The following is a 21,439-nucleotide window of genomic DNA, read 5'->3' on the forward strand; positions in this document are numbered from 1 at the left end:
CGACTAGACCTCTCTAACGTTTCTTCCTGTTGTGAGGGGCCAGCCGCGGCAGAGAGAAGTCCCCGCAGTTGCCTGTGTGAATCGCGGACGACCCGAAAGTGTAAGCTGCGAGCACTGCAACAGTGGCGAGGGAGGAAGCGGCAGATTCCGGACCTGCGAGAGGGGAAAGTAGGGAGCAATGCTGGATTGTGGGCAGCGGGAAGGAGGTCGAGCTGTGCCACGGTGCACCAGGGTGCCACAGCACACAGTTTGAGACAGGGGCGTATCTTGACTTCACCGGTAGGGGGATCCAGAGCCGAGGTGAGGGGGCACATTTTAGCCCCCCCCCCCCCCCCAGGCAACCCCACCCTGGCACCGCCGCCACCAGAACCACCTCCAACAACTGTGGCCCGCCTGACGACCCTCTCGACCTCCCGCCCGCTGTCGCCTACCTTTGCTGGCGGGGGACCCCAACCCCCGCCAGCCGAAGTCGTCTTCCTTCGTTCGTTTGGGTTTCTTCTTTCAGAGTCAGACTCAGAAAGAAGAAACCCAAACGAACGAAGGAAGACGACTTTGGCTGGCGGGGGTTGGGGTCCCCCGCCAGCAAAGAACAGCAACGGCAGGTTGGTGGCGGGAGGGGAGGGGGTTGCGAGGGTCGTCAGGGGGGTCCAGGGCCAAATCTATGGAGGCCCTGGCCCCCGTGGCCCCATAGCAGATACGCCCTTGGTTTGAGAAACGCTAGATTAGAGTTATAAGTTGAGATGTAAGTGAGGGAGTGAGCTGAGAGTAGCCCATTAGGGATCTGGAAGATAATCTTCCTTGTAAAAGTTTCCAACATTTATGCTCAAAATGTAGGCACTTCCTGTGGTGTGGAAAGCACATTTTTAGTGAGCAGATAGCACTGGGCCTTTGGATATATGTCACTGAGACATGGCACCTTTTGGTGATAATGATACGAGGGACCTGAGTGTGCAAAGCAACATTTTATATACTGAACTAGGTACTTTGAAATTGCCCAAGCATAAATACATGCAAAAGTGGGTGATATCAGCGTAGGCATTCCCTGGAGCAACTATAAATATCTGTACCTGCTTTCCCTGGGATAACTTTATATAGGCACACGGTCTATAGGTTGCAGTATGTTTCGAGTTTTGCTGTACATGTCTAGCCTCATAGACTTACCTACCAGAAATTCTACTAGATCATCACGTACATTCATGAATCTTTACTACCCCAGCTGCAAAGGACTAAAATATAAACTAACGTATGCATCCAGTTTCTCCTACATAAGCACCCAGTTATGGAATGCACTACCAAAATCCACAAAAACAGCACAAGACATAACAAATTTCCGAAAATTACTAAAAACCAACCTATTCAATAATGCATACCACGAAGATCCATCCGAAACACCAGAGAACAAAATTTCATACCAGAATTGTACAAAACTGAACTGTCTATTCTTGGCTGTTTAAGCTAATCTATCACGATTGAACTTTAATCCAATACCTTTTTATTTAGCATCACGAAAATGAATTCTCTTTACTTGACTGCCTAATCCACTCTGTCACCTGCATTTTAACTATGTATTTCTCATTCCGGAACTGGTGATCGCCATAACGGAACAATGTATGCCACATTGAGCCCACAAATAGGTGGGAAAATGTGGGATACAAATGCTACAAATAAATACATATTTGATATACTGCCAAATGGGCAGTTTATTAATCAAACATATAAATGGCGAGTGTCGTACTCACTCGCAAATGCGCAGCTCTGCCCCGCCCCCGCATCAATACGTGATGAGGGGGCGGAACAGAGGGTCTCTACTGCGCATTTTGCAAGGGACGAAACCGCCATCGCTAACGCTCCCCCCACCCTCCACTCAGCCAGGCCCTCGCTCCGCTATTGAAACAGCGAGGGAACGCAGCACACAGCTTTGCTCTGCTGAGCTGCCGTCCTTCCTTCTTCTCTGCCTGTGTCCCGCGCTCGACGACGTTACATCACACGAGGGCGGGACACAGGCAGAGAAGAAGAAGGAAGGCAGACGGCAGCTCAGCAGAGCAGAGCTGTGTGCTGCGTTCCCTCGCTGTTTCAATAGCGGAGCGAGGGCCCGGGCCGGATGGAGGGGTGGCGGCGACTCGGGGGGGGGGGCAGCTCGGCGGCGGGGTGGGGCCTTGCAGCGGCAACGGGAAGGGGCTTTCAACCCCCCCCCCCTCTTTTCTCTAACATAGTAGATGACGGCAGAAAAAGACCTGCACGGTCCATCCAGTCTGCCCAACAAGATAACTCATATTTGCTGCTTTTTGTGTATACCCTACTTTGATTTGTACCTGTGCTCTTCAGGGCACAGACCGTAGAAGTCTGCCCAGCACTATCCCCGCCTCCCAACCACCCGCCCCTCCTCCCAACCACCGGCTCCGGCACACACCGCACAAGTCTGCCCAGCACCATCCCCACCTCCCAACCACCAGCCCCGCCTCCCAACCCCGGCTCCGGCACAGACCGTACAAGTCTGTCCAGCACTATCCCCGCCTCCCAACCACCAGTCCCTCTGCCCACCACCGGCCCTGGCACAGACCGTACAAGTCTGTCCAGCACTATCCCCGCCTCCCAACCACCAGCCCCGCCTCCTGATCCTGACTAAGCTCCTGAGGATCCATTCCTTCGGCACAGGATTCCTTTATGCTTATCCCACGCATGTTTGAATTCCTGTTTTTACGGGCTGAACGGCTAGTTTATAATAAAAAGAGACACAAAAATGTACAATAAAATAGGAAAGTTAACAGTTCAGATTGCGTGTCCACATTCTTTTAACCGTGTACACTGTTGTCGTGACAGCAGACCTAAGCAATCAAAAGTTAAAAATCGTATTCAAAAAAATAGGTTTTTAGTCCTACTCCTAAATCTTTTAAATGAAGGTTCTTGCCTCAAATTCCATAGTGTGAAGTTCACAACAGTAAAAATAGAGGACCAGATTGTATCGAAACAGATCTGACGAAAAGAGAGTGCCAATAATAGATGGTGTGCAGAGGAACGTAAAAACTGAGTGGGTATCTGTGCCTTCATAGCCTGAGCACCCTGTTATAAAATTATCTCCTGCATGCCTGACTCCCAAGGAAACATCCTGGGTTGTTTTTTTTTATGGACGAGGCTACAGAGAGAAGATATTGTACACTGTTCGGGTTTTGAAGAGGCACGGCTTTAGGATGAACATAAAAGAGCATTCCGATCCTCAAGTGGATTTGCAGCCCAAATTATACAGTTGACTTCTGACTGTTCCTTAATGAAAGGAACACTCTGTACGGCATAGACCCTGGTTGTTCTGCTTCAAGGCATGTTTCAGGGCACTGTGGAGAGAAATGCAGCTTAACCGCATCCAGCTATTACCTGCGTGGTTTTAAGTGGTTCGCCTTCTATTCTTTTCCTTTGGGATTGGGGTCACGTGCACAAGCTTTAGTGCTGCAGTTTATGTGGGAGGAAGGGGAGAGCAGAGTGTTGATTAAAGGGCAGCTGGATTTCTTGCTAGGAATAATCCACTCTCGGATCAAGCTAGTTCCTTTGTGATGAGCACTCCTGGTCCTGAGCAGCCTCCTTGTACTGTGTTCCTCTCTGCTGCAAACCTCTGGTTTTAAGAGTCCTGCTTTGCATTAATTGTTGAAGGGGGGGGGGGTGCTTTCTCTTTACTCGGAATTGCAGTTAACAACTTGCCTATACTTTTACACCATTTGTATCTGGAGAACAAGCAACGGGCAGTTGTTTCAGTGCAATCCTGCATTTCAGTTTCTAATCACCTCCTTCCGCAAATTACTGAAGACTCGTCTGTTTGAAACAATTTATGGCAAGAGCCAAAACACATAGAGTCCACACTCACTGATCATCAATGCTCCATACATCCACTCCTAACCCTCATCCCCCGTAATTCCACATCACTCATACATCTGCTCACAGGAATATGTACACCATATATCTCTGTGTCTTAACACTGCCCTTTAAGCTTCCCATTGTCTCTTTCCAACGTTTCAATGTTGATGTCCCATTGTCATATTCTTAATGATACTTCGATGGTTTCACAAAACTTGTACAATGTAACCTAGAACCAAGTTGTAACAAATGTATTTCCATTATTCATATCTTATTGTAAGCCACACTGAGCCCGCAAAGAGGTGGGAAAATGTGGGATACAAATGCAATAAATAAATAAAGTTGGAAATTAATCCATTTAATTTACTCACTGAAAAAAACACGACCACATTTCACATCTTTACATAGAGCTATGTTGGCTACCGGTAGAAACAAGGATTAGATTGAAACTACCCTGCACACTATTCAAAATCCTCACAGAAGACTTTCCAGGCTACATGCTGTCATACATAGAATTTATTGCCAATAAGAAGTTGAGTCGGCCCAATAACTGCTCCCCTCTTTTGCTTTACCTTCCCCTAAAGGAATAAATCGAATCAGTATCTACGAGCATCTATTAGCATACCGAGCACCCAGAGTCTGGAAGGACTTGAACTTAAGCCTAGACTATTTAAACGACTATAGGCAATTCAGAAAACATGTATCTTTAAAAAATTGCTATGTTAATTCCTCTACAACCCAACGTAAACCTCTTCACCCAGGAACATAACATTACTAAAGATCGTACTGGACATCACGCAATCTTCATCCCTTCCGATCCTCCACATATACCTCATTCGATCACTATATAACCTCGTCCTCTCCTCCTCCGGCTCACCCTCCAATTTCCACGCTTCTGCTCTACCTCTCTCCGATCATCACCTGATCATATTTACACTTCTTCACCCCCCCCCCCTCTGCCCCGTCCAGGAATCTCCAGGCTATTGACCCCCCCCCCCCCCCCCCCACTTTATCCTCTAGTATCTCTAATCTCCTCCCCTCCATCATGTCCTCCGAGACTGTAGACAAAGCGGTCTCCGCTTACAATGCCGCTCTCTCCTCTGCTTTGGACACCCTCGCTCCATCCACCTCCCGTCCCACAAAGCGTACTAATCCCCAGCCTTGGCTGACCCCTTGCATCCGTTACCTTCGTTCCTGCACCCGATCTGCTGAACGCCTCTGGAGGAAATCTCGTACCCATTCAGACTTCCTTCACTACAAATTCATGCTATCCTCCTTCCATTCCTCCCTATTCCTTGCAAAACAGGACTATTACACCCAATTGACCAATTCTCTCAGTTCCAACCCTCGTCGTCTCTTCACCACCCTTAACTCCCTCCTCAAAGTGCCCCCCGCTCCCACTCCCCCTTCACTCTCTCCTCAATCACTGGCTGACTACTTCCGCGACAAGGTGCAAAAGATCAACCTTGAGTTCACTACCAAGCCACCACCTCCTCTTCAGCCTGTAGCCCCATCCAACAACCAACCAACCATGGCCTCTTTCTCCTCCTTTCCTGTGATCGCCGAGGATGAAACCTCTCGCCTTCTTTCCTCCTCGAAATGCACCACCTGTTCCTCCGATCCCAACCCCACCAAACCTACTTAACACCATCTCCCATACTGTCACCCCCTCCATCTGTCGCATCCTTAACCTTTCTCTCTCCACTGCAACTGTCCCTGACACCTTCAAGCACGCCGTAGTCACACCTCTCCTAAAAAAACCATCACTTGACCCTACCTGCCCCTCCAACTACTGCCCCATCTCTCTCCTACCCTTCCTCTCCAAAATACTTGAGCGCGCCGTTCACAGTCGCTGCCTTGATTTTCTCTCCTCTCATGCCATCCTCGATCCACTTCAATCCGGTTTTCGTCCTCTACACTCGACAGAAACAGCACTCTCTAAAGTCTGCAACGACCTGCTCCTCGCCAAATCCAGAGGCCACTATTCCATCCTCATCCTCCTCGATCTATCCACTGCGTTTGACACTGTCAATCATGATTTACTTCTTACCACACTGTCCTCTTTTGGGTTCCAAGGCTCTGTCCTCTCCTGGTTCTCCTTTTATCTCTCCCACCGCACCTTCAGGGTACACTCTCATGGATCTTCCTCCACTCCCATCCCACTATCTGTTGGAGTTCCCCAGGGATCTGTCCTTGGACCCCTTCTCTTCTCAATCTACACCTCTTCCCTAGGCTCACTGATCTCATCTCATGGTTTTCAGTATCATCTTTATGCTGATGACACCCAGCTATATCTCTTCACACCAGACATCACCGCGGAGACCCAGGCCAAGGTATCGGCCTGCTTATCCGACATTGCTGCCTGGACGTCCAACTGCCACCTGAAACTGAACATGTCCAAAACCGAGCTCCTCGTCTTTCCACCTAAACCCACTTCTCCTCTTCCTCCACTCTCTATCTCAGTTGATAACACCCTCATCCTCCCCATCCCATCTGCCCGCAACCTCGGAGTCATCTTCGACTCCTCCCTTTCCTTCTCTGTGCATATCCAACAGACTGCCAAGACCTGTCGCTTCTTCCTCTTCAACATCAGCAAAATTCGCCCTTTCCTTTCTGAGCACACCACACGAACTCTCGTCCACGCTCTCATTACCTCTCGCCTTGACTACTGCAACTTACTCCTCACCGGCCTCCCACTTAGCCATCTATCCCCCCTTCAATCCATTCAGAACGCTGCCGCACGTCTTATATTCCGCCAGAACCGATATACTCATATCACCCCTCTCCTCAAGTCATTTCACTGGCTTCCGATCAGATACCGCATACAATTCAAGCTTCTCCTCCTTACCTACAAATGCACCCGGTCTGCGGCTCCTCACTACCTCTCTACCCTCATCTCCCCCTATGTTCCCGCCCGTAACCTCTGCTCACAGGACAAATCCCTCCTTTCAGTACCCTTCTCCACCACTGCCAACTCCAGGCTCCGCTCATTCTGCCTTGCCTCACCCTATGCCTGGAACAATCTTCCTCAACCCCTACGCCAAGCCCCCTCCCTACCCATCTTCAAAACTCTGCTTAAAACTCACCTCTTCAATGCTGCTTTCGGCACCTAACCTTTCGAGAAATATAGTATGCCCTATCAGATTGACTCTACTCTTGTCTTTTAGATTGTACACTTGTCTCTAGATTGTACACCTGTCTTTTAGATTGTAAGCTCCTTGAGCAGGGACTGTCCTTCCATGTTAAATTGTACAGCGCTGCGTAACCCTAGTAGCGCTTTAGAAATGTTTAGTAGTAGTATGCAATCTTGTATTTGTTACCAACCAACTGGGCAAGCGCCTTTGACGGTACTATGTAAGCCACATTGAGCCTGCAAATAGGTGGGAAAATGTGGGGTACAAATGCAACAAATAATAATAATAATTTGATCTATATTATTTGCTGTAAGTCCCGAGGGTATTATATTGGTCCCATCCTTGTATTCAAGATCCAAAATGAAAATTGCTTAAAACTTAAGGTGCAAGCAGTCTAGAAGTTCCAAGTAAAGTAAAGAGAGAATTTTGTTTTTTTAAATTGGTTGAAAAATATCTGTCCCCCTGGGGGCAAATTAACTCTGAAAATTTAACAGAATGGGATGAAGCTTGGCATGTGGAGAAGAAAAAGTTGAAAAGACATACTGAGTTTTTTTTTTAAATGGGTGAAATCAGATCAGGGGCTCCAGAAAAATAAGTCCCCTCCCCCCCCCCCCCCCCCACCCCCACAAAAAAAAATGAAATATAATGGTCCAATGCATTCCTATGGGAAAAAGAGTTCCAGTTTGCATAGCATAGAAGCTTATTTGCAGTTCAAACCTAGTGGGGAATTCCTCCTTTCAAACTGCCTCTTTCTGGTCTCTATTCTCTCAGCCCCCAAAATGTCCCCTGAAATCACACACAGATAGGAAATATAAACATAATCCCAGTCTAGTAACAAAAGTTCAATAAATACAAATATATGTCCAATAACTAAAAGTGCAATAAACTAATACAAACACATTTCCCTTTAATGCTTTGATTTCACCATGCATACCTCCTACCCACCCCCACCCTCCCACCCTGTCAGACTGTCAAAGTAATGCTTTGGTGTTTCTTTTATATATACTATCTGCTAACACATTTGCTTATTTCCAATCTGACGAAGAAGGGCAACCTTCGAAAGCTAATCAAGAAATGTATTAAGTTATGTCCAATAAAAAAGGTATCATCTTATTTTCTTTTCCATGTTTTATTTTGTTTGATTTCTATAGATTCTACATGGAATGTTGCTATTCCACTAGCAACATTCCATGTAGAAGTCGGCCCTTGCGGATCACCAATGTGGCCGCGCAGGCTTCTGCTTCTGTGAGTCTGACGTCCTGCACGTACGTGCAGGACGTCAGACTCACAGAAACAGAAGCCTGCGCAGCCTTCTACATGGAATGTTGCTAGTGGAATAGCAACATTCCATGTAGAATCTCCAATAGTAGCAACATTCCATATAGAATCTCCAATGGTATCTATTTTACTGTCATAGTAATGCTTGAATGTTTTCACTTATATACACTGTCAGCTAGCACATTTGCTTATTTCCGATCTGACGAAGAAGGACAACCTTCGAAAGCTAATCAAGAAATGTATTATGTCCAATAAAAAAGGTATCATCTTATTTTCTTTTCCATGTTTTATTTTGTTTGATTTCTATTGATAACCTTTAATAAAATTAATTTAATTTCAAAAATCCTTCTATCATTTCCATAATACCTCCTTAAAAATAAAATAATCTCCTGTCAATCATACAATGTACAAATCCAAGCCAGGGATTTGCTTCTTCCTTCCTATAACATGAAATGATGACAAACACTGTTCAAACAAAAGCTTTAATTTTCTTCTGAAACTTTAAATAACAGCTGTTCATTGATATTGCCACAGAAAAGTTCCTGTGAACTGAAAGCTTTGTTTATTTAAATCTAGCCAAATTTCAGAGGGAGCTAGAGAGATGTGGTAGCCGTGTTAGCCCACTTTTTGAGGTAATCAATAGAAATAAAACATGGAAAAGAAAATAAGATGATATCTTTTTTATTGGACATAACTTAATACATTTCTTGATTAGCTTTTGAAGGTTGCCCTTCTTCGTCAGATTGGAAATAAGCAAATGTTGGTAGATGACAGTATATATAAGTGAAACATCAAAGCATTTCAGTGGCAGTCTAACAGGATGAGGGTGGATAGGTGAGAGACACAGAGGTACAGCCTCTACTCGAGGAGGATGAATTAGTGAAAGAGATATTCCCACCCCCACCAGTGCTGGCCTTCCGACAGCCACCCAACTTAAAACACAAGCTAATTAGAAGTAAACTCCCAACACAGACTCAAAAAGAAGAGAATGGCACACATCCTTGCAATATATCCAGCTGCAAACTATGCCAAAACGTTTCACAGGACCCCACGGTCATTCACAAAGGAAAAATTAATATTCCTTTATGTTGAATTTCACATGCTCATCTTCCAATGTGGTGTATATCATTCAGTGTAAAAAATGCAGTGAAGGATGCTACATTGGAGAAACAAGTCAGATGCTAAAGAAGAAATTTAATCTACATAGACACCATCTCAAAAATGCTAATACCAACCAGGATGTCACTTCTGTGGGGCAACACTTTACAAATGAGATAATAAATAAAACCAGAACACTGTACCAGTGATTTTATGGTAAGAATCCTAAAAGGGAACTTTAAAACAATACAGGAACATAAGACCTTTGAAGTCAGAATGATTACATATTTTGACACCCTCCAGAAAGGACTTAACAAAGATCTGGGTTTTCTAGCCCATTATAAGCCATAAAATTGTACTGCGGTGTCACCCTCCTGTCTCCATGCATATCTCCCTGTCCCTCATCCACCCGACTCTTCCTGTCTCTCACCTATCCACCCCCATCCTGTTAGACTGTCACTGAAATGCTTTGATGTTTCACTTATATATACTGTCATCTACCAGCATTTGCTTATTTCCAATCTGACAAAGAGGGAGCCAGTAATCTTAACAAATACTTGCCTTGAATGGAAACTTCTTTGTGGCTCATACCTCATCAATAAATCAGTCAAATATTTTAGTGAACCAAAATAAATGAATAATCCATGTAATACAAGTCATAATACCTTAAATAAGTAAATAAAATACTGAAAATTAATTTGAGAAGAAAGCAACACTCCTGGCCTCCTAACAAGCCTCCCTTCGTTCTGGGGATTGCAAGGGTGTTTCCTTTTGGAAAGTAAAGGATCGAGTATCTACCCAGCCAGCAGGTGTTACAGTGGAGGCTCCTCCCTATGTTTTCACATTTCCTCTGGATATAGGACGATTATTGGGCCAGATTATCAGTCAGCACAGTAACTATTAAGTGTTGGTGTTTAAATATAATACATGTATTCAGCAGTGTTGTGGCACTGAATATATAAACTTCCTGAGCCCCTACGTCTTGCCCCATCCTTGGCCACCTTTAAATCTAGACTGAAAGCCTACCTCTTTAACATTGCTTTTGACTCGTAACCACTTGTAACCACTCGCCTCCACCTACCCTCCTCTCCTCCTTCCTGTACACATTAATTGATTTGATTTGCTTACTTTATTTATTTCTTGTCTATTAGATTGTAAGCTCTTTGAGCAGGGACTGTCTTTCTTCTATGTTTGTGCAGCGCTGCGTATGCCTTGTAGCGCTATAGAAATGCTAAATAGTAGTAGTAGTACCATGCTGGCACTATTTTTTTTTCTTGGTTGTTGTTTGTTTGTTTGTTTGTTCGTTTGTTTTCAATTATATTTTATTGACTTTTAGGAAAGTACATGGAAAGTATAAAATATGAAAACATAACAAGAAAAAAAGAAATGCTATCACATACATTATCTAAAACAAGGGAGACGTCATCTGTCTATATACAGGATATTAGGACTATAATGTAGTCTGTAAAGTTTATAAGTATTGTTCCAAAGGAGCCCAGACTTTTCTCTTGCTGACTATTGTTCCACACTTCTCTGCCAAAGCAAACTCAAATTTCTGATGCTATAAAGCAGAACTATGTTTTTAATCTAGGCCTACTGTTCAACAAGCCTAAATGAAGCAAATAGTTTGTCCAGATAGCAGCTGAACATAATCGTAATTGCATTGTGCATCGTCTAGAAACTCAACCCTCTCCTGGAGCCAGTTGGGTTTTCAGGGCTACCACAATGAATATACATGAGAGAGCTTTGCATATTCATTGTGGTAAGCTTGAAAACCATGGCTGGCTTGGGGTGCCTGCAGGAGAAGGGTCAGAAGCACTGGGCTAGATTTCTAGCTAGTCCTGAGACAAGGGCTATGGTGATAATCATTTTAGGTGATTTATCACCACAAAGGGGCGCACTTAGCTTGAATTCTATATGTTCATTATATGATCTATGTTCTATATATATTGCCAATTGTATCTGTACTCTGAAATGGCACAAGTCATGACGGAAAATTGTAAGCCACATTGAGCCTGCAGATAGGTGGGAAAATGTGGGATACAAATGCAATCTCTCTATATAAAAGGCAACACCAACGTTCTATGAAGCCTCCAGCCGGAAGTGTGAAGGGGGCGAGATATCCGGTTTTCCTATGAGTGTCTGCCCCGCCCTGTCTGTAACACAGTCAGTGAAGGAAAACAGCAGAGCAGGAAATCAAATCCCTGGCTCTGTAACAGTGAAGGACTCAGAGGGGGGAGGGCAGAGGGCAGGGACACACACACTCCCACATGCACACAGAAGAAAACATTGCTAGCCCCCGTTTCATTTGCATCAGAAACGGGGCTTTTTTACTAGTAAATAAATAAAACACATAAATAATGGCTTACACTAAGCAATTTATACGCATCATTTATAGAACAGCGGCTAGCTTTTACACACATAAATGCCAATTGTTGGTGCCGATCACTAGTCTATAAACCAGGTGCACTATGGACACCTAAATTTAGGCATTAGCTCATAGAGCTGCCTTTTATGAATTTAATGCTTGTGCCTTTTGCAGCTTGTTAGCCTAACCCTAGGCTCTAGTATACCAAGGACAGGGCGGTGTGGGCGGTCTGTCCCGGGTGCAGGCAGCAAGGGGGTGCACTGAGCAGTCACACGGCTATCAGCTCTGCCAGTCCCCCGCCCCTTCTACGTCAGCTTCCTGTTCCGGGGCAGGGGACTGGCAGAGCCAACAGCGGTGACTGCTCACCAGGGACAAGCCTGGAGGAGGGGGCGCTCCGCCCCAGGTGGCAAAGAAGTTGGCTATGCCACTGACCCCAGGTTTGAATTCTGAGGGCTAGATACAGAATTCTTTCCATAAACACAAGCTGAACTTTAAGTTATCCATTTCCAGGAGGCAGATTTTGTGGCCAGTACTGGTTTTGAACTTGCATCTCAATGCATGGTAGTATCTGTAGTCCCTGATTCTACACATTGAAATCCACAAAAAAAAAAACCCCACATCAGGTATGACCTAAAATCTTCCTCCCAGGACTGGGTAACTTGACGGCTGTGCAGAAGACAGGCTCAGACTTGTCCTAAAAACTTGATCCAAGTGAATTTTTTTTTCCACATTTGACTCAACAAAACTTCTTTTGTGAGGAAGTCTGCATTCTTCTTCCAGGCATTAACGAATGCTCCCTGAACAATGGCGGCTGCTCACACATATGCAGGGACCTGAAGATCGGTTATGAATGTGAATGTCCTCCTGGATTCAAGCTTTTGGACAAAAAGACCTGCGGAGGTAATTTATATGCAAACGGCGCTCCCCTCATGTTTCACTCTACAGAGGCACATTTCTAGTCACAGCAGCATTGCCCTGTCCAGGCTTTTGATTTCTCTTATTGATGGATTTCAAACTCTCCCTTTTCAGACATAGACGAGTGTGAGAATCCAGATGCTTGCAGCCAGATCTGCATTAATTACAAAGGGGATTACAAGTGCGAGTGCTATGAGGGCTATGAGATGGACACTCTGTCCAAGAACTGCAAGGCAGTAGGTAAGGTACACTGACCCCTGCATTCTATAAAGGTCACCCAAGTTTGGGTGTGGATCGCAGATCCATGCGCAAACTAATTAGTTAATGAGCTGTTAATTGATTATTGATGTTAATTAGGACTTGCATGCGGATTAGCCTATGCACTATTCTGCAACTCTGTGTGTCTAAGTTGTGTCTCATGCAGCTCAAAAGGGGGTGTGGCATGGGCGGGCCAAGAGCATTCCCAAAATATAGGTGCAGTGTTAAAGACTTAATACTATAGTTACAAATCTAAGACTTATGTGTTTTGCAAGGCCTACCCTATTGATTCTACTTAAATGCCTCAACTCTACAATGCATCTATACATACATTGCAATGGACATTTTTATTTCTTATTTCCTTGTCCCTTATTGTACCCATTTACCCCTACCTTACCCTTTTTCTAACTGTATTTGTTTAATACCTACCGTACTTGGCGTTCACCATTACGGTATTTTGTAAGCCACATTGAGCCTGCTAATATGTGGGATACAAATGTTACAAACAAATAATTAAATAGAATAGGATCCTTTATGCGCCAACTGCCATTAGCTGTGCGCCAGCTTTTACACCAGGTTTCAGCAGGCGTAAGTCTTCACACCCAAAGTTGGGCAGGGTAATCTGTTCTTTAAAGGTTGCTTAGTGCTAATTGACCTTTATAAAATTGGAGCTTAGCGTGGATCTTAACGGCACCTAACTTTGGACACCATTTACTGAATTTGACCCTGAGTGACCAGACTTGTGCTCTCCCTCTTATCGAGTCTTTGTCTTGATTCCTGTGAATTCTACCACACACCCACTCATCATCTTGTGACAAGAGCTGTAAGTGAATCAGGCCCACCCAGTAGCAGCACACCTATGATGTGGCTGGCAAGGATCCCGAAGCCCCACCAGCTGAAAACTCCCAACAACTGCCCCTCCTGCATATCTTGAAATAGCAGATCTTTGCCTGCAACGACTAACGACTGATACATACTGCTCGCACCGGCCCCACAGCCTTCCCTCTGATGTATTTCCGCCTATGTTTCCCGCTATGAGGAAACAGGAAGTTGCATCAGAGGGAAGGCTATGGGGCAACATGAGTAGTGTGTATTAGTTGCTGCTCGCTGCTGGTGAAAATCTGCTATGCAGGGGAGGGGGGGATGTTTGAGAGACCTTATGGCATGCAGGCGAGAGAGAGAGAGACCAAATCACTTGTGGGACAAGGCAGAGTTTTTCTACTTACCCATCTTGGGCCCAGGCTCACCCAAAATTGGGTGTCTGGAATGCTTTTGCTGTAGCTCGTGGAAGAACGAAAACGCCCAATTCATTTCACCTAGACCTCTTGAGCTGGGACTGCTCGCTGGCAACCTTCCAGGTGTTAGGAAAGCAGCATGTCAGCTGTATGTTTAGCTTTCAGGGGCAGGTGTGGCTCCTGCTGTCTGGGCTGGGTGATAGGTTGCAGAACTATCTCAGAACATTATTTTACTGGGGTGCATCCTAGATCTTGCACACATGAGTTCACTTGAGGGATATTTGAGAGAAACAGGTAACAACTATAGGCTAGGAGTGGTGGCTTTCTGGTGCCTGGTGGAAAATGAACTTAGAGGGTGACCAAAACTGGAGTTCTCAGTTTCGACTGTAACCAAATCAACAGCTGAAATTTGCCATTCGTTTTCAGCTGAAAATGACACCTGTTCCCCCTACTCCCTCCACCATCCAAAGGCCATCCCCAGGCCTGCCAACAGGAGTGATTTCCCCAGTCACTCCTGCCCCCGCCAGCTCCTCTGTCAAAATGGCTGCCAAGACTTCCCGCGGCAGCCTCATGAGACTGCCATGGGAGGTCCTGGCAGCCATTTTGCAATTGGAAGCAGCATGGGCAGGAGAAATCCCCAGTCAAATGGTGGGAGGGCTGAGGAGTTGTGGTCAGGAGGGGTAAGGGGGACAGGTGGCTGGCCCGGTGGGACCCGCTCTCTGCCAGGGAGGTCAGCCCGGGAGGGCTCGCTCTGGCTGGGCGGACGTTTTGGTTTGAGCCAAAAATGCATTGGCATTTTCAGTGTCGGGTTCTCGAGGCAGAACCAGAATTCGTGAGCCCTTGGACCACTGCCGAGGAGCGGCAGAGGCAGGCAAGACCACCCTGGAACCGGAGACAAGAAAGAGCAGGACTGGAACTCCGGACTGGAGTAGCAACTGAGGCGGGCAAACTAGGACAGGCAGAACAGGAACAGCTTCGCCTGCGCTTGACCACTGTTCCTCAGGAGTTGAGCCCCTGAGTGCAGGTGGCCGGCAGGACTTGCAGGACAGGGCAGGAACTGAAGGCCCAGCGGACCCCCCCTCTGAGTCTAGGATACACGAGGGAGACTTAGCTAGGTACTAGACTAGGACTGAAGGCTGCTACGCAACCACTAGGCAAGAACACTAGACAGACTAAGCGGACAGGGTAAACACAAGGGCTAGGCGGAAGCAAGGGCTCGGATACACATACAAGCTTGGCAGAAGCAGAAGTTAGGAGGTACATACAAGCTTGACAGAAGCAGGGGTCAGGACATACATACAAGCTTGGCTGAAGCGGGTTCAGGATATGCAGACAAGCTTGGCAGAAACGGGGTTCAGAGTAAGCATGCAAGCTTGGCAGAAACGGGGTTCAGGATATACAGGCAAGCTTGGCAGAAGCAGGGTTCAGGATAAACACACGAGCTGGGCAGAAACAGGGGACAGGATATACACATAAGCTAGGCAGAAGCAGGATTCAGGATATACACACAAGCTGGGCAAAGCAGGGCTCAAGCTATACACACAAGCTGAGCCAGAAGCAGGGTTCAGGACATATGTACAAATTAGGTAGAAGCAGGACTCAGGACAAAGACATAAGCTGGTCAGAAGCAGGATTCAGGAGTTACATACAAGCTGGGCAGAAGCAGGACTCAGGATTTACACCCAAGCTGGGCAGAAGCACACAGAGAGTATCTGGGTTCAGGCAATAGTCAGAGACAGGCAGCAGGCAGAGAATATCCGGGTTCAGGCAGTAGTCAGAGACAGGCAGCAAGCAGAGAATATCCGGGTTCAGGCAGTAGTCAGAGACAGGCAGCAAGCAGAGAATATCCGGGTTCAGGCAATAGTCAGAGACAGGCAGCAAGCAGAGAATATCCGGGTTCAGGCAATAGTCAGAGACAGGCAGCAGGTAGAGAATAAATCAGGAACTAGCAGAGGTCAGGGCAATGGCTGAAGCTTCAGTAGCTCCAAACACTGAGTGAAGCACCAGAAGGACTAGCAGTCCACAGACACAACAAGCAGAAGGGCAAGAGCCCAAAGCAAGGCTATTTAACAGCGCATCAGTACACTGACTAACCTGACGACCTTTTGGCAATGCAAAGGCCCTGAATGCCAGTATAGCACTTCCTTATAAAGGCTCTCATTGATGATGTCACCTACAGCAGGACAGAAGCAGAGAATACACTGACACCAAAGAGAGGCTTGAAACACATAGGAAGGACAGACAGGAGCTTGGAAGCCGGAACAGAACAGGCGGAAGCCATCTTGGAAGCTGGCCAGGCAGGAGCCATCCCGGAAGCTGCACTTCGAGGGATCAGGTGAGCAAAAGAGGAGTCACGACCATGGACGTGACATTCAGTTGAAACCGACACATATAAATTTCGGCCTGTTTTCAGTGCCCAAGCTAATATTCAGTTGGCTTCTATGTGAACTACCCAGATGATCTCAAGGGAGGAGCCTAGTGGTTAGAGCGCTGGGCCGATAACTAAGGGAGCCCAGTTCAAATCCTGCCTCCTGTCCCTCCATTGTCTCTGGTACAAAATTAGATTGTGAGCTCCCCAGGGGCAGAGAAATACCTCCTGTACCTAAATGTAACTCACCTTGAGTTAAATAAATAATAAAATTAGGGAAGCCAGCTGAGTAATGTTGCTGTGTATATGCAGAGACTTATGAAGAAAGGGAGCAGGTTTCAAAGAGCCTGCTTACCTGCAAATTACTCAGTTGCTTTCAGCACATACAGCTTGATCATTTTCAAAGGGCCAATGTACATCTGCTGTTATATGTGGGCAGCTGAGGAGGGTAAAATGTGTGCCTTATGGAAAAGGTCATGTGCCTCACTTCTAGGAACACCACTTTGTGATTCATCTGAGAAAATATTTGCTGTAAGAGACTGTGTGTACCTTTAGCCAAACAGAGAAGCGCAGTATTCCGCCAGACCGTTTTACCCAGACTGTGACTGAAACCTGTCCAGAAATAAACCTGCTGTTGACCAGAGGAAATGTCAGAGGGCACAGCACAGATCTCTACTATGCAGGAGGGAAAGGCAAAGACTGAACTTATCCCTCTTTCCAGTGCTGCCAGCCTTAACTCCATCTCGTCTCCGGCCTTCTCCCCTTGTTTTGCAGCTCCCGTCCTAGAACACTCAAATCTTGACCATTCTATCCACCAGTGGAGATTAGCAGTACAAGACCGAGATGCCCTTGGATACTGTGTGTGTGGGGGGGAGACACCCCAGAAATCCAGGGTTGAGCTAAAGTCATGGAGTAATATGGCATTAGGTTGACAGCTCCCGTGCAGGGGCCTTCACATCTAATTAAAGAAATCTTCCAGTCCTTTGCAGGATCAGTATGGCCTTTAATAAAATCCTTAATAAAGCTTCAAATCTCTCTAATCCCCCATTAAGGTCTGCAAACATCGTTTACTGGGAGAGAGATTGGCAGAGGGGCTGCTTCAAGAAGTGTGTTGCTATTAAGCCTGGAAATGTCTCCAGTAAAACTCTTGAAGTCTCAGAATATTTAACCATACAGGGATAGAGTCCTGCTGTCTTTTGAAAATCTGCGGGTTTGAAAGCCGGTGAAAGTGAAAAGAAAGAAAATGATGGATCAGCCAGAACTGTTCTGTTTCCTACCCTAAGGGGATGAAAGAAATTGCCAGCATGTCTTTCAGAGAAGAAACTGTTTGCTATACTTTGTTCCAAAATGAAGAAAGAAGCAGTTTAATGCAGGAGAGGGTAGACCTAAAAGCCGTTTCAGGGGATCAAATTGAGCAGGGCCTTCGTATGAAATACTTTCCCCATAAACACAAAGCAGGAAAAATCCTTACGTCATCGAGCTCTCTTTGAATTTGTCTCATTGGTCTAGGGCCGGGTTCTCAGCACAGTCCTTAGGACACACCTAGCCAATCAGTTTTTCAGGATATCCGTAATGAATATGCCCATCTTCAAATCATTGCTCAAAGCCCACCTCTTCAATGTCGCCTTCGGCACCTAACCACTACACCTCTACCTAGGAAATCTAGACTGCCCCAACTTGACATTTCGTTCTTTAGATTGTAAGCTCCTTTGAGCAGGGACCGTCCTTCTTTGTTAATTTGTACAGCGCTGCGTAACCCTAGTAGCGCTCTAGAAATGTTAAGTAGTAGTAGTATTAGATAAATTCGCATTCACTACCTCCATTCCATGCAAATCTTATCTCATTCATATTCATTGTGGGTATCCTGAAAACCTGACTGGCTGGCTGTGTCCCAAGAACTGGTTGAGGACCACTGGGCTAGGGGTATGATTCTCACTTTGGGTGTAAGAGGTCCTGGATTCATTTCACAGATGAATTTTTCTCTTTCCATGGCAGGAGAGAAGCATTAAAATGTCTGTCCTAGTCACGCTTCATGAAAAGTAGCACCAAGAGCTTGCAAGATTGCGCAGGACAGGTGAAATTTAATGTGGACAAATGCAAAGTAGTGGTCATAGGGAAGAAAAACCCAGACCATAACAACCTGATTCTAGGTTTTGTTTTGTTTTGGTTTTTTTTGTTACATTTGTACCCCGCGCTTTCCCACTCATGGCAGGCTCAATGCGGCTTACATGGGGCAATGGAGGGTTAAGTGACTTGCCCAGAGTCACAAGGAGCTGCCTGTGCCTGAAGTGGGAATCTAATTCAGTTCCCCAGGACCAAAGTCCACCACCCTAACCACTAGGCCACTCCTCCACTGTTGCTACTATTTGAGATTCTACATAGAATGTTCCAACATTCCATGTAGAAGTCGGCCCTTGCAGATCACCAATGTGGCTGCGCAAGCTTCTGCGAGTCTGACGTCCTGCACGTATGTCGTCAGACTCACAGAAACAGAAGCCTGCGCAGCCTTCTACATGTAGAATCTCCAATAGTAGCAACATTCCATGTAGAATCTCCAATAGTATCTATTTTATTTTTGTTACATTTGTACCCCGCGCTTTCCCACTCATGGCAGGCTCAATGCGGCTTACATGGGGCAATGGAGGGTTAAGTGACTTGCCCAGAGTCACAAGGAGCTGCCTGTGCCTGAAGTGGGAATCAAACTCAGTTCCCCAGGACCAAAGTCCACCACCCTAACCACTAGGCCACTCCTCCACTCTGTGTTAGAGGTCACCATCCTGGAGAGGAGTCTTGTTATTGTGGACAATATGTTGAAACCCTCGGCTCAATTAGTTGCAGGAACCATAAAAGGAAACAGAAACCCAGGGATTATTAGGAAAAGAATGGAGAATAAAACAGAGTATATCATAATGCTCCTGTGTCTCTTCATGCTGCAACAGAAAAAAACTGAAAACATAGGGTAGTGCAGTAGGCCTTCAAAGTAGACCTCAATGTAAGGAATCCACAAAGGGCAACCTTTATTGAACATCAGTTCAGTGACTCTGGGCAAGTTACTTAACCCTCCATTGCCCCATGTAAGCCGCATTGAGCCTGCCATGAGTGGGAAAGCGCGGGGTACAAATGTAACAAAAATAAAATAGATACTATTGGAGATTCTACATGGAATGTTTCTACTATTGGAGATTCTACATGGAATGTTGCTATTCCACTAGCAACATTCCATGTAGAAGCCTGCGCGGCCACATTGGTGATCTGCAAGGGCCGACTTCTATATGGAATGTTGGAACATTCCATGTAGAATCTCAAATAGTAGCAACAGTGGAGGAGTGGCCTAGTGGTTAGGGTGGTGGACTTTGGTCCTGAGGAACTGAGTTCGATTCCCACTTCAGGCACAGGCAGCTCCTTGTGACTCTGGGCAAGTCACTTAACCCTCCATTGCCCCATGTAAGCCGCATTGAGCCTGCCATGAGTGGGAAAGCGCAGCATAGAAATGTAACAAAAAAAAAAAAAGTCCAGGACTCGGCATGGGTCACCTGCTTCAGGAGTCACAAGAATCAGACACGGCGAGACCTAGACAACCGCAACAATCATGATGCCAGCCGCAAAAGCCTTAATTCAGTAATAGAATGGCGTCTCCTTTCCAGGCTGTGGCTCGCTCCCCATCTTGCACTCAGGCTGGGCATGGCCTCTGCTTTCAAGGACCTTTGTGCTCTGGGATTGAATAGCCTGTACCCTGTTTCTAGCCCAGCATATACATTGGGGTCTTCGGTGCCCCGGCTTAGTAAAAAGGCTACCTAAGCTGAGGCTTTTTATATCCAACTCTAAACTTGAAAAAAGCTATGGCAAACAGATACTTATCGTCAGTGTTTCCAGATGATATATTTTGCATTAAAGGAGCATTTCTTTACATGGGTGCCCCATTTCAGGTGCCCTAACACCACACAGTAAGTGTTTATTTCTATAATGGCATCTGAGCACCCAGATTCTGTTATAGAATACTGGCGTAACCCCACACTGATGCCCCTAAAGTTAAGCGTGCCCTCTTATACACCAGAGTGCATCGGCATCTGGGATGCTTGCACCTGCCAGGACTCTTGCTGCTGTCAGCATGGCCATCAGACTGCAGCGAGGTCTCAGATGCTGGTGCCACTTGTGGCCTCTGCGTCGACTGCTGCCGGTGTCGGCACCCCCTTGGCATTGGTGGAGGAAGCCTACATTCCTCCCCGTGACCTCCGCTCACTGGACAACTTTCTCTTGTCGTCCCCCTTTTCCTCCACTGCTAACTCCAGGCATCGTTCCTTTTCTCTTGCGGCAGCTTATGCCTGGAATAAACTTCCTGAGCCTGTACGTCGAGCTCCATCTCTACCTGTTTTCAAATCTATGCTGAAAAACCCACCTTTTCACTGCTGCTTTTGGCTCCTAGCCACTACTCATTTGCCTCCCCCCCCCCCTTGTTCCTTCTCACCCATTACTTCCCTCGCCCTTAATTGTCTTGTCTGTCTGTATTATTTTAGATTGTAAGCTCTATTGAGCAGGGACTGTCTCTCTGTGTCAGATGTTCAGCGCTGCGTGCATCTGGTAGCGCTATACAAATGCTAATAATAATAATAATAACAGCAGGAGGGAATGGGCACACCTAAATGCAACATGCCATGCACATTACTCACAGTATTCTGTAAGTTACTCAGGTAAGGTGGGTAGCACACCTGTGTCCTGGCATGCCACGCCCATCCATACAGCCCTGTGCAATAATGTGCTCTTCTATAGAATTAGCATGTAGTGCACTTACAGGCAGAAGGCGCATCTAGCTGCAGGCGCATAGTTACAGAAATGCCCTTTAACGCCATAGTACAGGAGGCATTTTATATGGAAATACTTGAAGGTTGAAAAGGTTCTGTGCAAAGAAGGGGCTAGAAGGCAATCTTATTCCATGTTTCTTTGT

At 46.1% G+C, this 21,439-nt stretch overlaps 1 protein-coding gene across 1 annotated transcript in view; it reads left to right on the forward strand.

Annotated features, from left to right (window-relative positions):
- Nucleotides 1–21,439, forward strand: part of LOC115459496 (low-density lipoprotein receptor-related protein 8-like) — a 522,792-nt gene that overhangs the window by 449,254 nt on the left and 52,099 nt on the right. The window contains exons 8-9 of the mRNA XM_030189301.1: nucleotides 12,502–12,621; nucleotides 12,751–12,876. Of these exons, the coding sequence (XP_030045161.1) occupies nucleotides 12,502–12,621; nucleotides 12,751–12,876 (246 nt within the window). The remainder of the gene's footprint in view (nucleotides 1–12,501; nucleotides 12,622–12,750; nucleotides 12,877–21,439) is intronic.

The sequence above is a fragment of the Microcaecilia unicolor genome, unplaced genomic scaffold (assembly GCF_901765095.1).
Source record: "Microcaecilia unicolor unplaced genomic scaffold, aMicUni1.1, whole genome shotgun sequence".
Lineage (NCBI taxonomy): Eukaryota > Metazoa > Chordata > Amphibia > Gymnophiona > Siphonopidae > Microcaecilia > Microcaecilia unicolor.